Below are 27,388 nucleotides of genomic sequence, written 5' to 3' on the forward strand. Positions count from 1 at the left end.
TTAGAGTAAAATTAAAATATGAAAAATTGCTACACTCAAAATTTCGAAAATATTAATTTCTGCTTTTATAATCTGACACCTCCCTGATACGAGAAAAGACTTTAAAAAGCTCAAATTACACGTACTTATGTAATTGTGAAAGCTCGAACTGAAATTCCTGAGTACGCCACTGCATCAAATGATTAAACATCCAAAAGTGGCATAAGTCATCAGTTAGTTCCGACTAATAAAAATGTGATTTTGCCTCTAATATAACGTATCCAAATACAAATGGCATGGAATAGCGTTCTAGATCAATATTTTTCCATAGCAGGGGTGTACTAAGAAATGTTTCCTTCATTCTATGATAAACGAAGTTCCAATTGAAAAAGATTATGTCCGGCCATGCCCCATGCCTCCATCGATCCCACCTACATAGCAACCCAAACAAATAATAATCATAAACAACTCTTTCTGCAACAATGCACGATCATAATTCTTCAGTCTACAACAACAATTGCCTGAAAGTACCCAGGAACCCGAAAAATGACCACCCGCGAACTCAATTCGAACAGAAATTCTTGAACGACCTCCATAACGAGGTTACCAAGAGCTTGAACTCCAAAATGAAGACCAAACTTGGAAATTCAAGCAGTAGAAGCAACGTTAAAGCTTTCATTGACTTTTTTGACAGCATTCCAGAATATGACGACATCAATCATTTATCCAATAAGGAGTTTTACAAGAAACTGGAAAACTTAAAGGACAAACAAAAGGAGTTTTACGAGTATTGGCAGAGAGACCTACAATTTGATAACAAGGTAATTTGCATTTATTATAAAGCCTTTCATCAACGTTATGATATAGGAAAGTGACTGGATTAATCAGTACAAAGACCTCCAAAGTGAGGAGAAGATGGCTAAGAAAAGAGATAATTTTTGCGGCTCTAGTAAGCTCAACTTGGAAACCAAAGCACTGGAAGATGAAAAGTTGTATTTTTCTGATAAGGAGGGTATTAAGCCGCAGTCCAGAAGGTCTCTCCGAGTCTACCAAACCCTCAAATGAAAATTTTTTACAAAAGTATTTCAGGTCTGTTCGCATAGAGACCCCTACCCTTGACCTCACTACTGACAGCCACCCCAAACCTCGCTTTGCCAACGCATGGGAAGGCCTCACAATTGAGGCTCTGAACTTGGGGTCTGCAGGCCACACCCCTTTACCACAAGATAGCAAAAGCGCCCCCAACAGCCCTGTTAAGACCAGGAGGAAGAGTGAAGGAGAGAAAGATGAGTATGATGGCATCACCGTGCCAAAACCATTTCAAATGACTATCAGGTGAGTTGATGAACGACAGCAGAGTGGCAGCTGACAGATGATCCAATCGAATTCATTTTAACGCATCAGTCATCATTCAACCACTTTGTCCAATCAAAGCTCCTGCCATTAATGACGTCATAGTGCGTTATTTTCAAAATTGCTGCGAATTAGTGATTATTGAAAGTTTTTCTGCATTGAATCCTTTTAGGGATGAGGAAAATAAAATCGTAGAAGAGCTCCTCCTGAAAATCAACAAACCCAAAGAGAAGAAGTCCCAACAATTTGAGGCTCATGAAATCCCCATAGAGTCCCAAATCCCCCTTTTTGATAAAATAATGGAGGACAGACACGCAAGGTAGCGTGTACTGTCTTTTGTCTGCAAAATTTTCTATTGGTTGATTTTTAGAAGCCTCAAAGGGAAAGAAAAACGCAAAGCTGAAATTCAAGCTCAGATGAAGCCCTTTTCATTCACTCGAAGGGATGAAGAGATCCAGGAACTGACCAAGAGGTTCTCCAAGTCTCTGCCCTGCGTATACAACGACGAAGCGCCTTTGAAGATTAAGAAATTCAAAGCCAAACCCGTGCCCAGGAATCTTTTCAGCAATTACATCTACAAGAAGATGCATGAAGACGAGTTTTATAGGTATAGAACTAGAAAGACTCTAGAATAGTCTAGAATTTACTGAAATTTTCAGAGCTCTTCAAAAGAAGGTGCGTGCTGAAGAGATGCTAAAACACGCCTCTTTGCCACCTTCGATGGCTCATCGAGAGAAAACTAAACCTAAAATTGATGTTTGCCCCAGATCGTTTAGAGATCTTTCAATTTCGGACGAGAGACCTCTCAAGAAAAAAAGAAAAATACCGAACTATAAAGCTTTCCATGACAAATATGAAAGAGAATTAGAGGAACTAAAAAACGAATTTATCTCCACTAGTCCCAGACCTTTTAAGCTAAAGTCATCTAGAAGAGACAGAAAGGTAATTAAAATCAAATATCTCGACGAAATATTGGTTCAATATGGCCGTCAAGTGCATTGACAATGGCAGTGTCAGTGGCTGTGAATAATCACGATGACTTCAGTGGTCATGTTAAATCATTTCAAACTTGTCACTCTCTTTAGTATAAGTATTCTATCTATTTTACTTTACTATAGTCAAGAAAGAATTGCTACCGAATCTCCTCTGCAAACAGCAAATCTAGCACGGAAACCAGGACCCTCTCATCGCTCGATCTGTCATCTGTCAATCGATCTAATTTGGCCGCAGTATTAAGAATTCAATCTGCAAGGTAAGACTAGTTATCCAAAACGCTCCAGTATGACTGCCTTGTCAATGTCACTATCAACGTTATTGCCATTATTTGTCAAATTTGCTTTTTTCTGATATTTGACAACGATTTGGAAGTTTTCTGGCACATTTTAAAACGCTTTCTCTAGACAGCGTCTCGAAATGGATATGACAAAAAAACTGGAAGAAGCGAAGTTGAAAGAAGAAGCGAGATGGCGCGAGAAGCTCATGAGGAAGAAACCGGTGTGGCAGGTTTTGGCCTATAGCCATGAGGAGGATTTGGCAATGAGGTCCTATTTCTTTTTTTAAACAACTCAAATTTTCGAATAATTGTTTCAGGCTACAGTTGAGGCGAGACGAAGAAAGACTCAGAAACGAAGAGCATAGAATGAGAATGGAGCTAATGCTCGGCAGAGTTAACCAACAGCCGACTTTATTTGAGAGACAATCTCAAGTAATTACAACAAAACCCTCATTTATCTTGTTCAAAAAATCAGATTTTCAGCTCAAATTTCCGAAAACCAAAGAAGAGCTACTAGAACAACTGCACAAAGAATACAGTAATTCTCAGTCATCCAACAAGAAGACCAAACCACGACCCAAATCTGCTTTCAGCGACTTTTCAGATGCAAAATATTTGATTGAAATGAAGGATGAAGCGGTTCAGGTCCTTCAAGGAGAGGATAGTTTGAATTCTGAAGATAACGCTAAAGAATCATTGGATTCTTCCAGGAGGAATAGTAAAGAATCGGAAATTTCTGAGGAGAAGGATCAGTGTGAATGTCTTATTGAAGAAAGAGATTCGAATTGAATGTTTGCAGTTTTTTTTTTGTATGTTAAGGTTGATACAATTTGTATAAAAGAGTAAAAAGAAAACTATGAAGTTTTATTTGATAATTAGTATTGACACTTATGAAGCCAAAAGCCGCGTCTAAGGAAAATTTATCCGCCGATGATGGACATAATAATGGACACAAGTATAGAGCTTTGGGGAAGTCCGACTAGGAACTGAAAAATAAACGGGTAGGGTACGTACAGGTTCACGTTTTTCAAATTTCTGATTTTTTTTACATTTTTTCGAAATTTTTAATTTGATGGAATGTTTTCGACATTTTCAACTCAATCGATCATTGATATCTTAACACTTTAGTTGCCAGTATTTTTGATATTCTGAAATTATTCCACCAGGTCTTCAAGCATTTGAAGTTCTTAAAAATTGAGTATTCCAGATAACTTGAAATAAATTCCCCATTTAAATAAATAAGATTTATTAATATCATTTTAAACATATTTTATCATATAATAGAACGTTATTCTTAAAAGTAAAAGAACAGTCTTAAAATGTCATCAAAGGCTTTGCTTTCATCTTTTATGGCCTTATGGTGTCAAGAATCCAATCCATATAATAAGGCACTGAAGTGTACACTCCAGGAAATTGCTCATTCGCACAAAAATTTGGACCAAAAGACACGATTCCCTACGTATTAAGTTTAGAAAAACAAATGAAATTTCATAGAATAATCAAAAACTTACCTGCTGGACATAAATGGCATCATAATTATCGTTAAGAGTAGGAACCACCATGGGACCCCCACTGTCGCCTTTGCATGAATCTTTGCCAGAAATTCCACCCATACACACTTGCTTTTGAGTCAATTGAATACGTCTGGTTTCCAGATAAGTGCGTGCGCAGGTATTAAAATCGGCCACTGGCAATCTCACCTTCTGAAGAATATTTGCTGTGGCTCCTGAAGTTTACTCCAATTTAAACATATTAGTTTTTAACGTGCCTGTGAACTTACCTGTAATTGTATTGGTGACACCCCATCCAGTGATAAAACCTGCGTTATAATCTTTCTTCCTTTCATCCCTTAGAGGAAGACATACTGGAAATGCATTGGCTGAAACAAACACTTGTATTAGTAAAATAGTATGTTGCTAGGAGGATGGTAACTTACCAGCATTGAAATTTATGGTGGAGACCCTTATCAAGCCAATATCATTGCCCATTAATCCTTCCCCATACTGGGGATGAATCACAGCTTCCTCAACCCTAACATCTTGTACTGGAGGATTGCACTTACGGGTATTATTCACCACTTCGCAGTCGATATCACTACGTAGATCATATTCTCCTACCCTCACTCTAACCCTAAGGATCAAGCTACGTAAAAAGGGGAAAAAGGTGGTTGAAAATGTGACTTACAGGCGCTTTCGGCCTAAATCTGCGATGCAGTGGCCAGCTGTAAGGATGTAGTTTTTGTTGATGATCGTTCCGCCACACAAAAACCTTAAACTATTTCCTGAAAGACCCATTAAGCAATTGGTTCTGGTTGGTTTCGGTTTTCATAATAATTACCTATTGAATATTGCAGGAGAACCATCCAAGGGAACTCATTCAAAAATGCATCTTCCCCGTTGATGATTCTATTATTAGTGTTTAGGAACCCACAGTTTTTAGGCAGTAAATTGAGATTCCTGTGTGAAGATACGTCGGGTGGCTCGTTTGAGAATTGCATCATCTGAGATTCAAGTTCGATCGGTTCCGATGGGCAGCAGACCTAGAACGAGGTATGTTTGTTTTTTCTGCATGATGATAGATGGGAAAATCCATGGGTTTTTTGGGTCGTCGATCGATGAACAACTGCAGAATTCTTAGAAGAGGTGTATGTTGAATGCTATTGCGCACATTTAGTATATATTATGTTATATTTTGGTAAAATCTCCTCAACGCTAAAGCTGTTTACATCAGAATGATTTTTGAAAATTAGTAAAAGCGAAAAAACGTTTTCAATACACTAATGACTCTTCAATAAATAATAGTTGCATATGTTAGATAAAAAACAGTGATGTGCTGCCTTTCTCTTCATTATTTTACATAAAAATAGTCCCGTAAAGGACAAACCAATAAGTTAAAAGTTTCGGTTATCTCGGGAATAAAATCGCAAAAATCTTGAAAGGAAGAGGTTCAAAAATTTCCCTTAAACAAGATTTTGAAAGTGGAAAAAAGTAGATAAATACAAGTATGTAGATTTCTGAAGAAAATCAACTGAATAATCATTATTTTTTCACAACTCTGGGATTTTGTGTGTAAATCCAAATTTAAGTTCTTATAAAAGGACATGTATCATTTATATACTCATCAGTTAGCCCTCTTTAAGTTGATTCCAACGATATAAGGTTTTACATATTTATCTCTTTTAGTTCTCTAAAACATGACTTTGAAATTGTTTCTAAATGTCCTTGAATATTTTGAAGGTCACGTATTCTTTAATAAAAATATAAGACCACCATCGAGAACCGGTTATATCCGGAATTCACGAACTGATGGCACATTCCAAGCATTCCACTACCAAGTGCTTTAGCGCCAGTTAAATGGAATGTCTTATTTAATAGAGATAAACCAGAGAGAAAATAGATCAGCTGGTCACCGCGGATAAAACAGAATACGAAAACATCAAGAACAAATCCAGATAAGGATATCAATACATGTAATAGAGAATTAGTCCTTGAAGCCGAATTGATACCCTCGTCTATCTATTCTTGTCTCGGATCCCACGGTCGTATGAATCAGACAGAGATAGATTTTCCCCAAATGTCTCTTTTATTTATTTTATCATAACCTCAAATATGTGTGTTTTGGTTTTTCCAAAAAGATTATTACTTTGTTTTTAATAAAATATATTTAAAATAGAGACTTTGTTTTGGAATAATAATTATCAACAAAATTCATAGATATTAATACATATGCCTCATGATACTCATCGAGTCACTAAGGTGGTATCTAAAATGTTCTCATGTGTCTTTGATCAAACACTTCCAGAACCAAAATAATATGCAATGTACTTCAACAGAGCCATTCGAAATTCCACTTTGTATTTTAACATAGTTCCAGTCGGTATACTGAATATCTTTAACGTTAGAGAGTATTTTAAGTGTTATACTCAAGTGAAATGTGTAAAACTGTATATTTTAAGTTAACACCTCACCTGTAGGCCTTTTTAACCCTTTTATTGGCGCTGTTTAGCTTTGACCGGTCTGTAGGTGTCATGACTGGCCACTAATATTCCTTTTAATAATGGAGTGTCCCACATTAAGATTTTGTGATTTGGTGGAGCTGCTTTATTTCGATCAGATTATGCATGAAACAACACGGTAAACGACTTTAGATGATGTCTTTATGTTTTTGGCATACAAGTCGAAAAGGTAAGTGCTGATGAGGGTGATATATGTGATCACCTATGTCAAATTCTTGTATGTCAGATAGTGGATTCGAATTTGGTATCCTCCAGTGAAGTTGAGAAAACTTTTAAGCAAACCTTATCTCCAAATGACTCTTAATCTGCAATATTTTGCTAAAATGACTGTATAGTATGAAATTTGTTACCATAGTATTATTTGACCTTATATTTTTTTTTTATTCAGTTAATCAGTATTTGAATATGTTAGGACATTTTCTAAATGAAAAGTTAGACGATCTAGCGATTAATTATCGCGCGAGTTGTCACTTTCAATAAGATGGTTTTTCTGCTCCTCATGCATGAACAATTGTGGAATGATTGAATTAACAATTTAGAGAGAATTGTGTCAGTCAAAATGGTCCTGTTTTATGGTTATCAAGGAGCCTTGATTTGTGTTTGTTGATAATCTGCTTCATTTAGACCAGTTGTCGTTAGTTGACCATATTCTTAATATCTGGAAAATTCTCGTTATGTTTCACTGAAAGGAAGGGATAAAAATTTGGCTATAAAGTAAAAAGCCAACCAAATAGACGTCACGAAAGATTTTCCACGTGAGGTCAATTCAAAAAATTTTCTCTGATTTTTTAGTCTGGAAAGTATTCTTACAAATATGGTTACTAAATAGTTGAAAAAATATTAGGGCTGAGAAAAATCCTGACGAGAAGTTTCCTTAAAAAACCAAAATAAAAATGTTCCTGAACGTGAACAAAAAATTATAAAAATGTAGCTGATAAGTTCATTTAAGATTGGAAGAGCCTTAATATTTTATTCAAAAATTCTAGTTAATCACTACCAAGTCTCCCAAAAAGGCAAACACCATTAGAAAATTATACAGATGCATTTGTCTTGAGCAGATCCTGGAAATCCCTAGTCACAAGCCAAGTAATGATCAAATAAAATCTGGGTGATAAATTTCTCTTAGGAATAATCGTAACATATGGGATTTACAAATTCCTGTTAGTCAATAGTTCTCTAATTAACCGTAAAAACCAGATAACTAAGACTTAATTAAGTAAGTAGTGCTTACATGATTGACCGCAGAAAGAACCTCTGAATGAGTCGACGTAACCATAAAATCAGAGTTAAAGCAATCACCTCAGAGATTCTCAACAACACGTAGGACAATTTTATCTAGACGATAATTTCCATGCAACCGTAGAAATTACCTTGTGGTTAAGCTACCGAGGCCTTGAATTCCAGCTCTTAATCGACATTTTCAAGCAATATATCTATGCAATCCATAGATATAGGTATATCGATCTTCATGGATGAAATTATCCTCATAATACGTATTTTTAGAAATGCAAAAATATACAAGGTGTTGCATTAAAAAATATCGACTATTTGATGACAACATGATAGGATATCTCAAATTATAATTTATTAAATGAACTTGTTTAAAAGCTCTATATCTCTGAAACCTAAATAGTTAGATATAGGGGCTCGTCTAAATCGGAAATACTATAAATTTATCTAATAACTTAGACACTAATTTTATACTGCTTTTACTTACTTTAATGCTACCTCCAGCAACACCGCAAGTATAGGCTTGTATCCTTTTCAAAATTACCTCAGATATGGGTCTTTTAATTCTCGAGAGTACATCCAACATTGTCGGACATTCCGAGACTGGCAAGCAGTTGCCAACGCCTCTGTTGGGTGTTCGGCAACCACTGTCCTCAAATACTAACTCTAAAATGTGTGAAAAAAATCTCGGGTTAATTTTCCTAAAAGACTTGTCAGAAACTTGATATTTACAAAATAAACATTTCAGGTTTTAAAATCTTGATTTTTTCCTTTTGAATGTGGCGAGTACATTTGAATTTCTAAAATTGATTCTCCATAAATTGTGAAAGCGAATTTATATGGCTTTCATTAATTAAAATTTGAAATTTTTAAGTCAGCGTTTTTGAGGTTTTGTAATTCGGCTTTTTCTTGTGAATTTCTTAGATCCCCTAAATTTGATTCTCTATATTTACAATTTGTCCCCAGATTTACAATATTTTAACTGTGATCTGTACTTAATATTTTCATGTCCAACAATTAACATCTTTTTGATTCCAAAACTGGGTTACCTCCCTTTGAATTTAACTACGTTTTTCGATTTCCTAAAATTCACTCTCCATATTTAAAATTTGTATTATTTGCTATCAAATCTACAATAATTTAACCATCCAAAAACTTCATATCTTCAATTATATTATTTTAAGTTTTTCAAACTTGACATTGCTGAGTTCAGTAATTAAGATTTTAAAGTTCAAAGTAATATATTCTATACACTCAGCCTGAAAGGATTAAAACCCCTTGCCTTAAGAATTATTTTTAATTTAAGAAACTTAACAGAACCTTTGGGATTTATGCTTGAAAAGCTATAAATTGATGAAAAATGTACACCTGAAATTTAAACCATATTTAACTCAGAGAAATCTGCGCAAGGAACCCAAGTTTTTACCATAAAATTAACAATTATATCGCTTGTGTGTTGTGTTGTTACTATTTAGCAGAAAGGTCAAACGATGCAATAAACAAATAAATTACAATAAACAAGGTAAAACAATACAAATCTGTGGATTCATCACAATGAGATTTGCGTCTTTTTATGAAGTAAATAGTTTAGAAGTTGCGTTAAGTTTTGTAACAAAATATTTTCCTAGTTAAAATTTTAAGAAGGGAAAGATGAAAAGAGGAGACGTAAATAATAATAATAATATGAACACACCAATATCTTAATTGTTTCAGCTAAAATGCTCATAAAATCTGATTTTCTAAAATTCCCATAACTTTATTTTATTGACCGTTTCTTAAATCTTTCACAGTTTTCATTAGCATTGTATAAATCCAAAAACTCTCTTCTTTAGTTTCCACTGAAGGGAAACAAACACTTACGTGGAAAAACCGTTGGAAAATCAAACAATCCGCAACAACAAATAACAGTCCACAATACAGTCTTTGAAACCCGCATCGCTTCGCACGCAAATTGGTACTGGTGATACCGTTGAAGCACTGACCACTGACGTTTGGCTGTTGAAAACAGCGCAAAGAGGATTTGGACTTGACTGACCGGCTACTTCAATAATCGCAGTGCTTATATAAACACATGTTCTGTTCCTATCTGCAAAGACGTAGATACCACCGATGCTTATGAATCATTCATTTAAATTTAACAAGGTTATGGTCTATGACGATATCTTCGTCGAAATCAACGAGATAGATATTTTCGTTCTCTCAAGGGCACTATGCGAAAGAGAGAAGAAGTTTGCAATTTTCGGTGATAAAAATGTGAGTTCAATCCTGGAACCTATTTCCAGAGATCGCGTCTATTTCAGTAAAAGATTCTAGGTACTTAAGAATTGATGTCTTCAGTAACTGGCACTAAAAATATTTTGAATAGTGACAATATTGTTTGAAGCGGAAGAATAAACATACAGGGACGTTCGAAAACTGACCCGTATAATTTTGGATTTCATAACATTTTTTTAGACTAAATAAATATTCCGAATTAAGTTTTCTAATTTCATAATAACGAGGTTCTATCTCTCTAATACACTTACACAATTAGCACGTTTTACAAGACTATGAATTCATTTGGAGCATTTTTACTATTCTGAGAAAATTTAAATCGAGTTTAAAACTACTTTTGGATTATAACGTGAAGCGATAAAACCCTAAATTGAAAATTTTTAAATGTAAAAGAAAAATGAGATAACAATTAACTTTTGATTTTATTGTGTAAAATTTGAAAAATCCAACTTCAAAAGTTCTTGATGTTATGGAGAAGGATTTTTTCTAAAATAACTAACTAAAGACGAGGTGCAAATACTAAATGCCTTAGAGACGCAAAGGTCTTTTTCCTTTAAATTTTTATCAAACACCACATAAATATTTCTCAGGTAGTGTTGTTTACGATTCAAACTTAAACCAACACGCATTCAAATAATACATAAACTTAATAATTTATGGATAAAGTCCCTATTGCTTATAATACTGACATATCTTGGGCCGATTCACTTTTCCAAAATAATTCGGTTGTGAAAGATAGATGATAACCAGTCAAGTTTTCGCGTGTTATGCATTAATTAAGAAATTTCTTCAGAAACCGATTTATTAAAAAAAAAAACAATTTAAACTTTAAACTAGGAAAAAAATATTATTGGTACATTGATAACGTGTTATTTAAACTTAAATTAATTCTATTTGTTTCTTCAATTTTGGAGATTTCCTCCAATTGTCTGCTAATATGAGCTGTGTTCCTGTCAATCCACTGCAGAGAGTCCATGTGCGCATTCAGAATTTTGCTAATTTGCGTTATCTATGTAAACATTATCTATTTTTCTATCCATATAAAAGTATATTTCGCCTAAAACTTACAGGATTAGACTCTTCTTCGCCCCTATTTGACTCGTTAATATTCTCAATTATTTCCTTTAAATCGTCGGAGATTTGTTTCAATTGCGAATCGATTATCTCCGCGAATTGATACCTGAAAAGACCTTAAATCTCCAGTTCAACTCTAAAACAACAATCTCTTACATCTGATTTCGGTCAATATCGGTAACAGGTACATCCGCCAACTCCTTTTCTAAAGGTACTATTAATTCTTCCAACTCTTTCTGCTGGGCTAAAATAAAATCTAACTCCTGATCCAACTGTGACTGCTGCTGCTTTACTCTTCCAATGGTACTATTAAGATTGAGAATTTTTTCTCCTAAAATACACCTCAAAACACCCCTTTTAAAACCAAAAAGTCGTAAAAACTAACCATTGGAAATCAATAAAGAGTCCCAAGCATTCAATTGCTTTGCCTGGTTAACAAAGAACTTTCCTTGCTCTTCCAAATCAATGGTCCATTTGTTGATGGAATCCTCTAATTGAGCAAAGGTTATAGAGGGGATTGTGGCGCCGATAGACGTTGTGGAAGTGGTGGTAATTTGAGCTCTAAGTGAGGCCAAATTAAAGTTTTTATAACCATAAATAAGTGGAGGCATACACTGTAGAAATAGGAACAGTTCCTCCTAATGAAAATCCTAGTGAAGAGGTGGTGGTGGTGGTGACAGCAGTAGTGGTGGTACCCCCTAAAGATAATTTTGGAGCAGTGCTAGTTGTAACAGGGGAGCCAAACGTTAGTCCTGCACAAAGTTGGTTTGATTATAAAGGAATGTGAAAAGGTGGGTACAATCAATACCTGTAGCAGGGGTGCTACTAGGAATACTTGCTCTAGTACCACCTAAAATGGGGGTAAAAGTAGTTGCTGCAGTGGTACTTGCCACAGGTGTAGCCGTGCCAAAACCAAATGAAAGTGAAGGAGTAGTTGTTGTAGTGGGCAATTTGGCAGTGTTGCCTAGATATTAAACAAAAAAAAGAAATTTGAGAAGGCACAAGATCTTTAAATTTGGGAAATTCACCTAGAAATTAGCTTTGGGAAGACAGATAGAATACATTTTGAAATTTTTTATTTTGAATTTCAATGTATGATATATTGAAATATTAAAGAGTAGTTTAAGGTTTTTTGGTGTGCATCCTTAAGATATTGCAAAGTATATTAAGGTATTTTCAAAGAAAATATTTATAATATTTACATCAACAATCTACTCTTCAATTTATTCCAAAATTTATTACAACCTTAGTATCAACTTACTCTCTGCCTCACACAAAAACCTGCCTACTTACCAGTACCCATGCCAGCTCCTAAACTGAAGGTCAGTCCTCCAGAAGCCAGTGCAGGTTGAACAGTATTCTGAGCAACTGGGGTGCCAAAATTCAAGGTTGAGGCAGTTGTTTTGATCGGCTGAGACAAGTTCATTGCCAAACTACTTGGTTGAGTAGTTGCGGCAGGTTTAAATGCAGCGGAAAATAAGCTGCCACCTGTTGGTTTGTCTCCTGAGGCAGCCCCCAGGGATGGAGCCACGTTGAATGAAAATCCACCACTTGTGGTTGGAGTTGCTGAAGCTGTGGAAAAATATAAAAATCCTCTGGTAGTAACATCAAAAGTATCCACAGTGCTCAAGCATTCTTTGCAATGGACTGGTATTGAATTAAATAACTTGCATATACAAATTAGTGATTGAATATGAAATATAAATAAAACACAATTTACCAGTAGAAATACCACCTGCAGCAGGGAGAATGAATCCAGAAGTAGTTTTTGGAGGATTTGCGGGGGACCCAAATGAAAAAGACATTTTCTTTATTTCTCAGATATCTCCTAAATTGTCTAATTATCAGTGTAATTCCAGTTATTAATTACCGAAGATATATTCAATTTTGCAATATTTTACATAAAACAAGAACTTTCAATAACTGCAAATTTATAAACGAAACGAAAACGAATCGGCAGCCATGCTAGACTTGTCAATGCCAATAACAATCTAATGACAAATGCATCTTGTTGTATATTTTCATTCCGATTCATCATTATACCATAAAAGAAGACAGAACACGTTATCGGTTACGTTGACATTACCGGTATAACGATTTTTAGTCTACTGTAAATAGATATGGGTTATCTGTTTCAAAATCAACGAATATATAATGTAAACAATTTAATTGTATTATAAAAAGACGCAAGAGCATTAATGATTTCCTATCTAAATATCTTGCTATTGAATATTAGTGTTAACTAAAGAGTTTTTATAACTACTTTAAGTACAAAGAGCGTCATAAATGTGTAAACAACGTAGATAAACGTAAACAATATATTAACCTGCAAATTTTGGATAGTTATACACTCTATATTATCACAAACGTTGCTCATTCCGCAATCAAAAACCTTGATTCTAAGTGAAATAAATTTCACGTAGTAGATATTGAAAGATATGATATATTACAATAAATACTGTTCTGTACAAGTATAAAACTGTGTACACCTATACAAATAACACGAATATTTACATAATAATTCCACTCCGCTTTAAACTTTTAAAGAGCCAAATACAAATGTTACGAGAACCAGTCAGTAGAAAAATTTCCAAATAACGAAACAGCACTCTGGCGCATGACCGACGCTGGATCTGAGCTTTTCTTTAGCGTCGATTTTGGGGGTTTTGGAGATGAACCCTGAAAAATATCGTTTTGTTATGGTTTACATCGGATTATTTTCAGACAGAGAACACAATTTTTGAAGGTTAAAAATACCATTGAAACGCAACAAAACAAATAATTAAACAAAACGGCAAATTCTATGACTATTTAAATCCAGAGCAAACACAACTTACAGCTGCTATACTATTTCTTCAGAGAGTGCTTTTGCGGGTTACGCAAAGTCAGTTACCACAAATACCTATCAATTCAAAAACTAACTAATACGACCTTTTTTAACGAAATCCACTGCAATTCCAACAAAACGAAGAAATTTACTCACGGAATCGGGTTGAGAATGACCAGAACCGGGCATCTTCTGTGATGGCACTGTGATAGGGAGCAGCGGGAACCAAGTGGAGGATGAAGGGGTACTTAAAGCCATAAGAGATGGATCCTTTTCTTGCTCCTTTGGTTTTTTGTATGCCCCCAAATTTATTAACTGAGTGGTCGAGGGCAAGAGACAGCCGAATAATGACTAAAAGTTATTTCTGTTTCTCGCTCCCTATTCTCTTCCATCACTGATTTTACCTGAGACTGACTAACAGCTTTCTTGACGTTATTCTGCAGATACGAGTAGAACACATCCAAATCGAACGGGTCAATTTTAGCTCGCAGTTTATCACAGATAATTTGGGCCGAATTAACCATTAGATTATTCTCCCGGGGCACGCATACGGTGGCCAAAAATCTTACGTCAAAAAGGTACTGCAGCGCCTGCGTTTGGTTTAAGTCCCTTGAAGCCAATTTGTCGTATTCTTTCAGAATAACCTCCATATTGGATTCAATGAAATGAATGTGAACAGGTTTGGGAAGAGTGTAAGGGAGGATTTTAGCAAGGTCGCGGTTTAAGCTGACTAAGAGATGAGTTAAGGGAATACCAGGTTTCAAGGGGACTTTAATCTGCGATTTGAAAACTTTATCTTCCGTCTGTTCCTGAATTTCTATGTCGTCCCATCTCTGGAAGTTTTAGGTGTAAATTAGCCGAATTAAGGGTCAAATTATTGAAGCCCTCATAACCTTAGAAAGAGCATAAAAATTACAATGTTTTATCTCTAAGCTAGCAACAACTTTATGTTCCTACCAAATTAAGTAAACGTCAATAATTTGACCTTGAAAGACTTTTTAAAGCCAGTCTTACAGCAATAGTAGAAATCATGCTTTTTGGGCTGCAACTGTCTAACTTAGTAATCCGTTTAGTAGTCTCCAACACGCAGTCATCAACCCAATTTTTCCATAATTTGTGGCTGGTTTTAGTAAATGTGTCACACACTTTCAACCATTCAGAGCTACCCTGCGCAAATTCGCAGCAGCGTCTAAAACTTGTACAAAGACTGCAACATGCTTGAAGGAAACGAGCGCAAAAAATCGACTTAGCCACTACATTTTCGGACGTTAGTATCTCAAAGATGTAGGCGGGAATTCTAAAACAAGTAGATTTTTGAAAGTTTAATTAACAATTATCAGATTTTGCTAACTCCAAGGAATGTGTTGTGCATTGAGACATTAAATAATTCTCCAACTCTTCTTTATCAATAAATTTTCTCTTGAATTTGTAGTCGGTTATAAGGTAAGGAATGCTTGTTTGGAGGTTGTATTCTTGACCATAAAGATATTGGGACACATCTTTTAATAATGCCAGAAATTGTTGGTCTAGTTGGTCACACAAGCTAACCACACTTCTTGAATATCCTTTACTTTTCATTGTAAGACCTACAAAGCAGATTAAAAATTGTACAGAGTGAAGCATAAAAAGTATGTTAGAGGCAATTATTTTTTTATTATGATATATTCTGGATTTTGATTATACATTTTAACACTTCTATTAAAGAGTTCTCCTCAAAATTTCCCTTCAGAAACAACATAAGAGACATTAGTCCAAGAGACCATTTTTATTAGGATAATTTTACCTGTATGACAATTTTCACTTTTGCTGACATCCTCACTCTGCTCTTTCCACACGTACCACCTCAAATCCAACTCACTGGTATCTGTTTTAGGACCATTTTCCAGTGATTGTTTAATGTCGTTTTTAATACCAGTAAGACTGTTTATCACTATATTTGAAATGAGTGCTTTTGCCCTTGCAGTAAGCAACTTTTGGAAGAAATAATACCAAACATTAAAATTATCTGGCAGATGCAAATCTGTGCAGACTTGAAACCAATGCTCAGACAGCTCTGGAAATATAATTTCATTAAGTTCACGGCCTTATTATACATTAACATATAATAATAGTATATATAGTGTAAAATAGTTGTTTACCAATTTTAAGTGATTCCTCTCGAACAAGATATAACCCTTTAACAGTTGTAACTAACTGCAAACTCATCTGCAAACCCCCATCTACAGCTTCCTGTGTGGATTTTAACCAACCTTCAACAAGACTTTTATCAATATCTTTAGTTTTCTCAGGTTGTTTTGGAGACACACTCAATTTTGGTCTAAAAAAATTTCTATTAAGTACCATATAACTTGTGGAAAAGAATTAAGAATTTACCTAAATTGTCTTATAATGTCTGGGATATAAGCCACTAATGGTGTTACTGGTAAATCAAGTTTTGAGAGAGTTGGGGGAGCATTTTCCCCTATAATATTGCAAATTTGCTCCCACAGTAAACCACTTTTGTTATCATTATCTAAGGATTATACATTTCCTAGTTAATGCCATTTAAAGTTTTAATTATACTCACAAATAAAACAGTTATGTAATAAAAGAACTGTGGTAATTAAACATTTAACCATAGCAGATATCTGAAGCCTTACACTTGAATATTGGGAATTTATCACAGTTTTTAAAGCGGTTTTCCGGTGCTCTATAAAAATACTCAAAAGCTCTCCATGTGTTTGATTTGCAATCAACATCAAAGCATTCAAGTTCTGACTAGTTTCCTGCAATATTTATAGTGAGTTTTTCAAAAAAAAAAAACTAAAATAAATACTTCTGCAGTGATTTCAACTGACTGCAATTTTTCTGTAACCTGCTGAAAAATTTTATTCCGGAGAGTTGACAAGTTCAATTGTAGATGGTCCAAAAGCACTAATTTAGATAAATACTCTTTTTTTGTTAAATTGAGGCCTAAAACAGGTTTTGCAAATATCTTATTCTACATTTCTTTCAATAAATTTTACCCATATAAATATGTTGAGCTAATAAGTAGTACTGAGTGGCGTCCAAATTGCATTCCTGGTCTAATGCAGTCCAAATTTTTTCATTAAGGAATATGGCCAGTCGCACTTGGATTAACAATACTCTTTCCTCGTATAATTGCCTGATATTTTGAATTATATAAACTAGCATTAAACCACTTTAATTGAAGCTAAAAACACAGACCTTTGGTCCACCGATTGTACTACCGGTAGCGATGATTGAATATTGGGATTATCCACCAACATTTCACAGGTTTTAGTAATTTCATCTATACTCGACACAATGTTTTCAGAAATTGTTTTCATGGATTTAATTGCATCAGAAGCTGCCAGGATGTCTTTGTAACGATCCCTGTTGAAGTATTTAATAATATAGTTGCAATTTTTGAAGTAATAAAGCTAGCTTCAGAGTGGAAAAGGGGGCTAATACTAACCCAACCATCGACCGGAGGTCGTTCCGTTTCCTTTCGATTTCTCCATCTAGCAGCTTCTCAATTTCCACTATTTCATCAACACTGTGTTCCTCAAATAATTTATTAACGTCTAAATTGATTAAATCGCTCCTATTCATCGTTAAATTTAATTTTTTTTACTTTTAGACTGCGATTTACACTTATAACCTAAAAAAATTAAAAATTGAGACGTCAACATAATTCTTTCGAAGTTGAGTTGGCATAGTGTCAAAATTAACTTAACTGAATGATAGAGATGTGGTTTATGAAATTTATCTTTTATTATGAAATATTGACAGATAAACGAAAAAAACAAATTCAAGTTAGTTAAAATATCATTTAATACAAATATAAATTAACATTAAAAATATTTTCATGCTATAAGAAAACCTATTGCATTGGTTACATTCGTTACCTAGACAAATGCTGTTGGTAGTAAAGGGTAATGAATAGTTGGCATAATTACCAATGTAATCAACGTAGACAATGATTTTTCTCGAATACATTTGCAGTGCAACGACAATTAATTAATTGTCAAAAGTGGTACAATAAAACTGCGTTCAATTTCTACACAAAGATTTTAATAATACTGCGTATTTTCATACAATCAACATCTAAATCAATAAATACAATAGTACAAATTACAATCAAGAGGTATTTGCTTACATCGCATAATATAATATCATCGGGTTATACGTAGTAAATCTATATTTTCTTCTTCTAATACAGGGTTTACAATATTATGTACACGCGTGCATCCTTACAAAAGTTCATTATATTAAAAGTAGTCTATTGCCGCATATTTCAGTGCATCGATTGAATTGAAAATTAGGGAGTACCAAGGGCTATTTGTGGTTTATCTTTAACTCTACGTAATTATCTATATTCGGAGAATTTATATAAACACAAGGGGAACATAATTATTCCTATTAAACGATATATAGATGAAAAACGTCACCTACACATCTAAATTTAAGTGTTATAAATATTTACAGAATTATTCGTAGTGGCTTTCTTGCCGCTCTTATTAGGGAAAATATATTAGATTTCTAATTATATACAGTCAAACTACATAAATTCGAATAACCACTCTACTGCGCACACACCAAAATGAGGATCTGGAAGAAATAAGATGGCCGTCATGCTTTCCTACGGAAACAAAATGATTTCTATTGGTTCATATATAAAATAAAACAGCTATTTCAAACGAGGTTGGGCGAAAATGGAGGAGGAGGGGAATATTTTCGGTGTTTTGTTGGTTGCCGATAAATTTTTCACAGTAGAGGGTAAGTTATAAGTGGATAAATAGCATGTGATTTACTTATAATAAGTTACAAAAATCTAGACCGTTATATACAGAAAAATGTACGTGTCCTTTTACCGAAAATACGATTAATATCTTATGCTTTTTTATCGTATTAAGTCCTATCTACGTCATAAAAACACCATAAGTACATAATCATATATTTAAGTAGGTATCTATGCACTAATATTTTGAATGGTTCAGATCTATACGGACATACATAGACTTGAATCAAAGGCCAAACAACTAAAGATGGTGGTGAGCAGATCGCCATGTTGGAAACAATGATGATGTTGTCATATGGGAAATGTCACCATGAATAATCGACTTGATTCTTACTTGTATTGATATAGCGTTTATCCCATGGCCTAACGAGTATTGGAAGAAGTTTAATACTTGATATAACCATTCAGAATTGTAATTTTGGGTTAAAATAACCTGCTCATAGTTGCCACTTTGGAAATTGAAATTAAATTCGTCAGCTCAAGTGAGTGTCACCCAGAAGTTTTCGGTGATGGATCGGACACTGACAAAATCACTGATGTTCAAGTACAATTTTGAAAATTTTTACTCATTAAAATGGTAATCCAGGAAATATTTATAATCATAAGATGTGGAAAATTTTAATCCAATTTGTCAGCTCTAGTGATAGTGCCAGTTGGAAAATTCCGGTGTTAGCTCGAATCCCCACTGATAATTGAAATTCCAGTCCAATTTAGAAAATTGAAACTCATTGAATAATGATCCAGGAATATTATTTTGGCTTAAAATAATCTTTATATAATGATTAGAAACTAAGGAGAACCTCAATTCGACCCGTGTGGTGATACGGCAATTCAGAAGTTTCCGACGATGGCTCGACTCTTTAAAGGTGATTATCTAACCCAAATTACATCTTCTGGACATAATCCAAAACTTTCATTATGGGTTAAAGTAATTTAGGGAAGTAAAGAGATTTCTTCATAAAGGAGAACGTACCAAATATTTAAAATTATTTTTAATTATTTGAGAAATTTAGGACCAAACTAAGAAAAACGGGCCTGTTTTCAGTCTGGTCTTGGATTTTATGCTTGAAATTGCAATCTCAAACAAGAAAATTCTTGTCCAAGATTTGAGGAACAAAAAGCGTCCCTTCCTTGCAGAACAGATCCCTGATATTCGCAATTCCATTGAAGTCTTTAAACGAAATTCGAATCAAACCAAGAGACGAGAGGCCCATTTCCAGTGGATACCTGAATTGAATCCCATAGAATCTGGAAACTGAAGCAAGAATAACATCCTGTCCAGGATTGATAACGGAAGGAGACTTTGTAGAACTCAAAAATTCTCTATTAACTTCTTTGAAAAATTTTGAACCAAATTAACAAAAGAAATTCATTTCTACCATGACTCTGAATGTAATTCCCAAAGTTAGAGAGCTATACAAGAGGATTTCGGTCCAAGATTTTGGAAAAAACATGTGTTTCTTCCACAAAGAACTGAGATCTTCAAAATCCTCTACTCCAGTTCCACGAGCCATCTAAATAGATATGAGTGGAGAAAATCAGCCATCCGAATATTTTCCGTTTGTGAATTAAAAAATACGCTCCTTGGTGATGCCAGGACGATCATTCCCGATCTCTTGGAATCCTTCATTCTCCCACGAACCTCAAAAGCCTTTACTGGAAGTAAAATTTCTTTCTTCCTTTTCAATTATACCAATACTGCTCTGGTACTCATGTGGTTCACCACCGATCATTAAATACCTACCGGGCCTCCCTATACACCCCCAATCAGTACCAACAATAGAGCGCCGATTTCAATGGAAAACTACTGATCTATCTTGAAAAAGGATATGTAAACTGCCATAAATCACTTTTGGTACAGAACACTGCTTAGATAAATAAATAAAGCTTCAGATTCAAGACTTTAACCTCTCGTAAGAGTCTGCATATTATCGGAAAAACTTAATTACACACATGTTCTTCTTTCCGCGACCGACAAGTACTGCACACCACGTTACAACACCACACGAATTGGCAGTTGCACTTCTCTTCCACGTCCTTTATCTTCGTCTGATAACCCCGCCCACAGCACAAGAGGGGGCATCCATCGATGCCCTGACTGGTCAGGTTGCAAATGCGCCCTCTCGTGCCCATGATGTCTAATCTGGAACGCAAACTGTCAGTCACATACTTCACTACTCACCCAAGACTCCCTGAGTCACATCGCCATCTTGGAACTCGTGTCTGACAATTCACTTCATACATTTATAAGATGTCTAATATTCCAGATAAACTGTCAGTCACGTGTCTTAAGATGGCGGTGTGACTCCCATTTTGAACATCAACTTACGACTCATTCATCTCGCAATAATCGGGAGAATCATCCAGATACACCAAATCAGTTCGGTTTGGTTTTTTGAAATCTGGACTGATCACCTTCAACTTGCTTCTTCTCCTCTTTTCCGCGTATTTTACATGGGAGGCTCCCTCGTACCTGTAATTATTCATAAAAGAACATATCTAAAAAATCAAGGGACTACTGACCTCTTGTAAAGCCCTTCGGAGACTTTGCGCATGGCTGGCAGGCGTCTCCAACAGATCTGCATGCTGCAAGAACCCGATACGCCGTGGCACTTGCAGGTACGCTGCATTCGTGATCTTACTGCCTGAAAATGTCACATTACATCGCTTGACAGTGGACAATGTTGACAACTTTGAAAAGATCAAAGTTGACAAAAGACAGTTGATCATCATCAACTACAGAGAGAAAGGCACAAGAAGAGGTTTTTAGGACTATGAACTTACTAACCCTCCTTCCTGCCTCATTATTGTGTATATTCATGAGCCCCAGTGCCGTGCCAGCATCCTCTCGCACATCCAGAAACTCCCTGGAGAACTTCTCTCCAAATCGAATATCGTCTGAGCATCCGCCCCATTTCCATTTAGTAGCTTTTCTCATTCTGGAAAGTTTTTAAGTGCAATTCCCTTATAATTGTAGCTTAAATCATGACAAATTAAACCTGATTTTGTTGTCACAGGAACAATACTCTGCCAATTCCCCCTTCGTGCATGCGCGCGTGATCGCGTACGCTACCGAAGCCGCAGAGATGGCGCTCAAGTACGCTGCTTCCCGGCTCTCTAGAGGGAAATTATTATTAAAAAAAGCTCCATCTTGTGATATATTTCTGAAGGATAATGGCTTGGATAAGCCTCTAGATGGTTCCACTTTCATTAGGAATAGCGAAAAATTAGAGAATCTACTTACTTATGGTGGCAACATTGCCAAATGTGTTGTTTTTATCGGGGAAGGTGGTGCAATTCCACCTCGTGAAGGCGAACTGATTCTGGCACTCTTCAATGGCCAATTTGGCGCCGCTGCCTATTATCTGGAATGAAAAATATCCGCTACAACAAATCAACAACATTTGACAAATGACATTTTCTTGAGGTATGATTTGCTAATATTGTAAATAGTAGAGTTCTTTTGTGTCAACAATATTGACATCAGCCTCAACTCTACTCCCCATCACAATCAAGAATCTGATAAAGACGACGTACGGTCAACAGACGATGTAGATGGCAGAGTCGTTTATCATCGACAATATTGACGTCAATCCCAGCTCTACTCCTCATCAGAACTGAGAGCCCGTTGAAAATGACGTACGATTTGCTGATATTGTTGATGTCAACTCTTTTATATTGACATAAGTTCTACCCTCTATTAGAATCAAAATTCTGATCAAGTTTTGCAGCAAATTTGAAGATGTTGTAGATAACAGAGCAGTTTTTCATCAACAACATTGGCGTCAATCCGAGCTCTACTGTTTAGCAAAGTCAATTCTCACCTTATTACTGAATTGGGAAAACTGGTTCTTATAGTTTTTATTGATTGTTATTAGAAAAATATGGTTCCGTTTTCACTACGAGAATAAACAACGATATCTTTATGAAAAAAATTCTCGGTCTGCGAATACCAAAAACGGTTTCTCCATTATTAGAGTGAAGTACATCGTTATACCGACATTAGGAACCCTGAAGATTTGAGTGGTTCTTAAAAGCCAGTTTATTAACACCTCTCGACTTAGCCCAACGACAATTACAAATATTTGTCTTTCTTAAGCTGCAAACAAAAACAAATTGAGGTACGTTGTATTTTATTTGGCTGGCATGTATACTGTGTGTGCACAACATACGCTATCTATGTGTGGTTTGCATCGGTGCAGAGCAGGCTTCAATATAGAGGGCCTTTCTTGGAATGCACCATCGATGGGTCGACAAATATTATTAGGAAAATAATCACTATTTCTGCCGGTAAGATAAGATTACCAACTTACCGGTAAAATTCTGTCATACTTGGCGCAGAGTTCCTTCTGCTTGTCCACGAGGAAGTCCATCTTCATGCATTTCTCCTTGTGCGCAGGTGGCGTCAGGTTCATGATGGTGGGCAGCGTAGTGGGGAACCCTAACTGCCTGCGTCAAAGCATTTCGTTAAAATCATACACTTAAAGACCGTAAGAAAAATCTGCGAATTTAGGGGTGGATTTGCATGGGGGATTATAGTCGGTCCTAATTCAATTCCCCCGAGCTTGAGATCAAGAGCTTATCTTCCTGAGAACTGTTAGGGCGTAAGGGGCCACCTGAGGCCCGATCAGAAAGCAATTTCATAATACGCGCATAAAAACTTAATAAGCAACCGCGCAGTTAATGAGATGGCCCCGAGTTTTTTGCTGCGTACCTAACAAGGTATATGCACGTTTAGATCCCCCAAAGGCAATTTTAATGGGCTTTCATCGAAGGTCTAACGAGGCCAACGAGGAAATAATAGAGCCCTTGTTCTGCAAATACAATGCATAATGGCAGCCAATGGGGCGTAAGTGGCGCCCCTGTTTCAATTGGCCGCCTCCGGCCAATCCCGCGCTAATTAGCTGAAGAAAAGCTCCCAGTGTTTCCGGTTCCGGATCAGAATTAGCTGGGGCCAATGGAGCTTGACTGATGGCAAAAACAATTGCCCTTGTTAGAGATTAGCGAAATCGACACACTAGGGAATATTCCTTCGCTCGAAAACGAATAACATCGTTAAAACTGAAGTCGATTTTCACCCACCAAATAAATTTGAATCGGTAACAGTGTCGATTTCTGAATTTCATGCCTAGTGGGAACTCAAATTATCGACGGGGGCGCTGCGAAACTAATCGTAACCTCAAAAGTCTGTCAACTTAAAGCGCTTTCATCGCTTCATATTTTACCCATGAGGAGTACCATTCATTTTCGGAGTACACACTTTCATTTTCAAATTTATTTACAGATAGAAAGGAGATTTTGCGAATAAATTTCCGTACTTGGAAAATGTTACCAAATAGGACGCTGGAAAAACAAGTTTGTGCCCCCATCTGAAGTCGTGTTAATTTTAATAATAATCGACAGGAAAGATTCGATTCGACCTAGATCATCCCCATGCATAGCAAATCTTTTTTCTATCAGCCTCCTAGACAGGATTTGTTTCATCGATACAAGAAAGATCGATGGTGTCACTAAGATTTTAATTGTTGTTAATGAACATTTTTTAATTACAACGGTTAGACCCAAAAATAGAACTGGACTGGTGGCCTATTAAGAAATTATCTTACTTAGAAAGCAGTGAGATTGAGACGTTCGACAATATTTCTTCACTAAAAAGATAATAAAATCGTTAAGAATGAAATCAAATTTTTTTAATAACGCATCAACGAGCCCCCACTAAGCCAACTGATAAGAGTGTCGATTTCTTAAGTTTATGCCTAATGGGAACTAAAACGTGAAATTGTGAATATCCTTCAGTTCAGGAAGAAGTAAACCCCGAAAAGTTCCTGATATTCGATTCTTATTGACTTTTCACCCAGCTGCAGTGCATTAACGATTCGACGCAGCTCGCCCATCCCTAGTCAAAACAATTTATTTTTCACTAATTATCTAGTAACGCTCTATTTTATCGATACACAGAACAATCGATTTTGTCACTCTCTTCGACCGTTGTTAACTGTTTTTTATCGTCAAGTTGAGAGTCTAAAAGAAACAATCGAAGACTGGTCCGCACAAGAACATCTGGGCTGATTTACACGTCGAAAGCGCATCGTGAAGGTATTCGGCCTTCTGGGCCCGAAAAAAGCAGGATTATTTATTCCTTATTGGTATGTAAGGGAGTCGGAATGTCTTTGGTGCAGAAGGACTTATTAAAGCCGTATTTGGAAGCTGAAACGTGAAGCGAAACCTCTGGTTCGGGATTTATGAGGGAAAGGTGCCTTCGGGTTTGAGGTCAATTAAAATTTCTGCGAATGCGCTGATTTTGTTTTTCTTGGTGGTGGACATCCGAAGAATATTAGGTAGCCGGGGATCGCCATGATACCAACTCGAGATTTAAGAACAGTTCTATTATTCCTTGAAAGTTTGAAATCAAGATGTTGCGGCACTTTCAACTTCCCATTCAGCAACTCTCCATTTCTGTCAACTAATTTTCTTCGTCAGCAAGGCGCAGTTTTAACGCTGAATGGAAATCAACAGCTTTTTCAAGCTTAAGACACAACCGATTTTTCAATGACCAACTGCTATTTTAACTTCGACAGTTTAACCAACTGCAAGTTTACCCATTGATGGGATTATATAGATCTATCAACCTCAGTAAACAATTCACTTTTTGTCAATTATGTTTTTACTCCATTAAGCTGTACTTCCACCTGATAGTATTCAGATCTATGAGTCTTAGCGACTAACTGCTTTTCGAATGTTACTATACGATACTAGCCCTTGATACCATTCGACCGTTATGCCGAACACGAAACTTTTGCTAACCTCGATACTTACTAAATCTTGCAAACTTGAACGACCAGTAACCTTGCTAACTTTTCTAATATGCCATTCAAGGAAAGAGCATTTCCGTCCAACGTAGAAAGCCGTCAGATCTAACACGAAACACCTACTTTGCCACAATCGCCAATTAACGTCTTCGGCAAATTTGAAACTTATCAGATCTTGAAAATAATCTGAATCAACCGCTTTTCGACTTTTAACAGTGAACAGATTCACGAATCTTCCCAAGCAACTGCTGTGTGCCAGGCTTCGTCTATTCTAAATCTCGTGAGATGAACTAACTGGACCAACTTGAATTTACCTCAAGTAACAGCGTGACCAACGGCTAGTAAACCGCGTTTCATTGGATGGAAATTGAGACTTGTCAGATCTACCGTGATAAAAATTAATCGCTTTGGTTGCGGTGATACTCAACAGATTTTACAACTTAGGGAATGTTTCAACTTCAACAACTAACCTGTTCATCAAAGTCGAGGCTCACCATCTTTCTCAATGTTGGGGGAGCCAACGGCTCCCCCAACATTGACAGTTTACGGACCCAGGCATTCTCAAAACCCGATCTCGACCATCGTTTCTCCAAAGTATTGATAGTGAGGAAACCTACTAATCATAATAATCAACCGTTTTTCAATTTTTTTTAAGTTTCCTTGTAAATACAGAGAACAGGAAACAATATCTTCGACAATAGCAAAGTCCACTAATTCCAAGCAACATCCAACCGCTTTGTCGGGACGAACTTGTCAGCAACCTTAGAATTAGAAGCTTTTGTGCCGTTCAACTGTCCAACCGCTTCGATGAACTCGACAATAACTTTTTTTCTGCGTCGAAAGTCAACGATTTCACCGAACGTTAACGGCCAACACACCTGCAATAACCTCAACATTTAACTATCCAACTGCCTTTTTCTAAGTGTAGAATTAGCCTCCGCCACCAACTTCCATGTTTAACTTCGACCCTTCGAGTCTGATGATGACTGATTTACTCGAGATGTTGAATGTAGAGGTCACCCTTTGAGTATATATACATGTATAGTGTATTCCAAATTCCATCTGACTTTATTATACAGAGTGTCTCAATTAAAATTATAAATTCTAGACTCTTTCGAAAAAAAGCTGAACAAATTACCGGTAAGAAATTAAATTTTCTTCTTATGTTCACTTGTAAACATTTTTTTAAACCGCACGGCGTAATGTGCTACGCAAGTTAATTCAGGTTACAGAAATAAAAATATACAGAATCATATTTTTTTCATACTAATTGTCTGATATTTCCTTTGGATAATTACCTACCGCAGTTTGATTTCTTCTCAAATCGAAGAAATTGGCGTTCTATAGACATCACAACGATAATTAAAGCTAAATGCAGGCAGTTTAAGTTACTTTAATTACTTTGCTGCGAAAAGACATCGTTGGGATTGATTTACAAGGTGTTTCCACTTTTAATTTATTTCTCTTTAGATAACGGTAATAACTTATTTTCTATGCATGTATGTGACTTTTAACTCTCGCTTCAAGAGCAATAATTGATTTATTGAGATTTGATGAGGTTTATTGCATTAATTTTACGGTTATTACTGTGGCTTAACAGTTTATTGTTTCACCTCTAATTTCTATGGCAATATCTTTTTCTACTCAGGAAATTATTTAGTTAGGTCTCAATGCCTCTCAATTTCAAAACCTAATTCAACACTTAAATCAGGGAAACTTGAACACTAAAATTTATAACAACCCTCAATCAATGCCGGAATGAGTTTTATAA

At 35.8% G+C, this 27,388-nt stretch overlaps 5 protein-coding genes and 1 long non-coding RNA gene across 9 annotated transcripts in view; 2 read left to right on the forward strand and 4 right to left on the reverse strand.

The window, feature by feature from the left end:
* Positions 1-179: 179 nt before the first annotated feature.
* Positions 180-3,440, forward strand: LOC136349727 (protein FAM161A). The gene is made up of 10 exons (XM_066301452.1): positions 180-800; positions 847-1,013; positions 1,069-1,314; positions 1,505-1,651; positions 1,703-1,939; positions 1,992-2,274; positions 2,451-2,584; positions 2,733-2,873; positions 2,923-3,037; positions 3,089-3,440. Exons 1-10 carry the CDS (start codon positions 462-464, stop codon positions 3,392-3,394), a joined length of 2,115 nt encoding a protein of 704 aa, XP_066157549.1. The 5' UTR covers positions 180-461; the 3' UTR covers positions 3,395-3,440.
* A 394-nt stretch (positions 3,441-3,834) lies between these two features.
* On the reverse strand, positions 3,835-9,846 carry LOC136349777 (serine protease 7-like). 2 transcript variants are annotated; one of them, XM_066301507.1, is made up of 8 exons: positions 9,711-9,846; positions 8,338-8,516; positions 4,943-5,144; positions 4,790-4,886; positions 4,542-4,735; positions 4,386-4,484; positions 4,117-4,331; positions 3,835-4,060 (listed from the first exon to the last, which is right to left on the reverse strand). In XM_066301507.1, exons 1-8 carry the CDS (start codon positions 9,784-9,786, stop codon positions 3,953-3,955), a joined length of 1,170 nt encoding a protein of 389 aa, XP_066157604.1. In that variant the 5' UTR covers positions 9,787-9,846; the 3' UTR covers positions 3,835-3,952. The 2 variants fall into 2 exon arrangements, with proteins under 2 accessions (XP_066157604.1, XP_066157607.1); XM_066301510.1 differs by lacking the exons at positions 8,338-8,516; positions 9,711-9,846 and adding an exon at positions 6,573-6,703.
* Positions 6,677-10,347, forward strand: LOC136349788 (uncharacterized). The gene is made up of 2 exons (XR_010733877.1): positions 6,677-6,789; positions 9,683-10,347. It is a non-coding gene; the product is annotated as an uncharacterized lncRNA (long non-coding RNA).
* Positions 10,348-10,908: 561 nt separating this feature from the next.
* Positions 10,909-13,187, reverse strand: Nup62 (Nucleoporin 62kD). Its single transcript, XM_066293784.1, has 8 exons — positions 12,919-13,187; positions 12,492-12,770; positions 12,007-12,162; positions 11,812-11,950; positions 11,584-11,759; positions 11,355-11,529; positions 11,193-11,304; positions 10,909-11,133 (listed from the first exon to the last, which is right to left on the reverse strand). The coding sequence occupies exons 1-8, from the start codon at positions 13,001-13,003 to the stop codon at positions 10,972-10,974; spliced, it is 1,284 nt and encodes a 427-aa protein (XP_066149881.1). The 5' UTR covers positions 13,004-13,187; the 3' UTR covers positions 10,909-10,971.
* Positions 13,188-13,621: 434 nt separating this feature from the next.
* Positions 13,622-17,692, reverse strand: Cog1 (conserved oligomeric Golgi complex subunit 1). Its single transcript, XM_066293772.1, has 13 exons — positions 17,483-17,692; positions 17,233-17,400; positions 17,031-17,170; positions 16,841-16,977; positions 16,592-16,790; positions 16,399-16,537; positions 16,164-16,342; positions 15,809-16,078; positions 15,377-15,611; positions 15,040-15,322; positions 14,430-14,858; positions 14,182-14,376; positions 13,622-13,877 (listed from the first exon to the last, which is right to left on the reverse strand). Exons 1-13 carry the CDS (start codon positions 17,617-17,619, stop codon positions 13,761-13,763), a joined length of 2,628 nt encoding a protein of 875 aa, XP_066149869.1. The 5' UTR covers positions 17,620-17,692; the 3' UTR covers positions 13,622-13,760.
* A 372-nt stretch (positions 17,693-18,064) lies between these two features.
* The window catches only part of LOC136345426 (protein Wnt-4-like), a 51,184-nt gene continuing 41,860 nt past the window's right edge, over positions 18,065-27,388 (reverse strand). For 2 of the 3 annotated variants that reach the window (XM_066293731.1, XM_066293739.1), the window contains exons 2-8: positions 23,122-23,257; positions 22,053-22,173; positions 21,808-21,925; positions 21,597-21,747; positions 21,332-21,453; positions 21,138-21,281; positions 18,065-20,951 (exon numbers count right to left, since the gene is read on the reverse strand). In XM_066293731.1, coding sequence (XP_066149828.1) covers positions 20,750-20,951; positions 21,138-21,281; positions 21,332-21,453; positions 21,597-21,747; positions 21,808-21,925; positions 22,053-22,173; positions 23,122-23,257 — 994 coding nt within the window. In that variant the 3' untranslated portion in view covers positions 18,065-20,749. The remainder of the gene's footprint in view (positions 20,952-21,137; positions 21,282-21,331; positions 21,454-21,596; positions 21,748-21,807; positions 21,926-22,052; positions 22,174-23,121; positions 23,258-27,388) is intronic. The other variant, XM_066293750.1, reaches the window with a different exon arrangement.

The sequence above is a fragment of the Euwallacea fornicatus genome, chromosome 2 (assembly GCF_040115645.1).
Source record: "Euwallacea fornicatus isolate EFF26 chromosome 2, ASM4011564v1, whole genome shotgun sequence".
Classification (NCBI taxonomy): Eukaryota; Metazoa; Arthropoda; class Insecta; order Coleoptera; family Curculionidae; genus Euwallacea; species Euwallacea fornicatus.

Coding starts and splice junctions, on each gene's coding strand:
- LOC136349727 (XM_066301452.1), top strand. CDS start 462: ATGCACGATCATAATTCTTCAGTCTACAACAACAATTGCCTGAAAGTA. Junction 1,652..1,702: donor ATGGAGGACAGACACGCAAG/GTAGCGTGTACT, acceptor GTTGATTTTTAG/AAGCCTCAAAGGGAAAGAAA. Junction 2,874..2,922: donor GAGGAGGATTTGGCAATGAG/GTCCTATTTCTT, acceptor TAATTGTTTCAG/GCTACAGTTGAGGCGAGACG.
- LOC136349777 (XM_066301507.1), bottom strand. CDS start 9,786: ATGCGGGTTTCAAAGACTGTATTGTGGACTGTTATTTGTTGTTGCGGA. Junction 5,145..8,337: donor TTGCTGGAGGTAGCATTAAA/GTAAGTAAAAGC, acceptor ACCTCGTTCTAG/GTCTGCTGCCCATCGGAACC. Junction 4,736..4,789: donor GATTTAGGCCGAAAGCGCCT/GTAAGTCACATT, acceptor CTTGATCCTTAG/GGTTAGAGTGAGGGTAGGAG.
- Nup62 (XM_066293784.1), bottom strand. CDS start 13,003: ATGTCTTTTTCATTTGGGTCCCCCGCAAATCCTCCAAAAACTACTTCT. Junction 11,951..12,006: donor TAGTAGCACCCCTGCTACAG/GTATTGATTGTA, acceptor AACTTTGTGCAG/GACTAACGTTTGGCTCCCCT. Junction 11,305..11,354: donor GATATTGACCGAAATCAGAT/GTAAGAGATTGT, acceptor AGGTCTTTTCAG/GTATCAATTCGCGGAGATAA.
- Cog1 (XM_066293772.1), bottom strand. CDS start 17,619: ATGAATAGGAGCGATTTAATCAATTTAGACGTTAATAAATTATTTGAG. Junction 16,343..16,398: donor GACATTATAAGACAATTTAG/GTAAATTCTTAA, acceptor AAATTTTTTTAG/ACCAAAATTGAGTGTGTCTC. Junction 14,377..14,429: donor AAGCTGTTAGTCAGTCTCAG/GTAAAATCAGTG, acceptor AATAACTTTTAG/TCATTATTCGGCTGTCTCTT.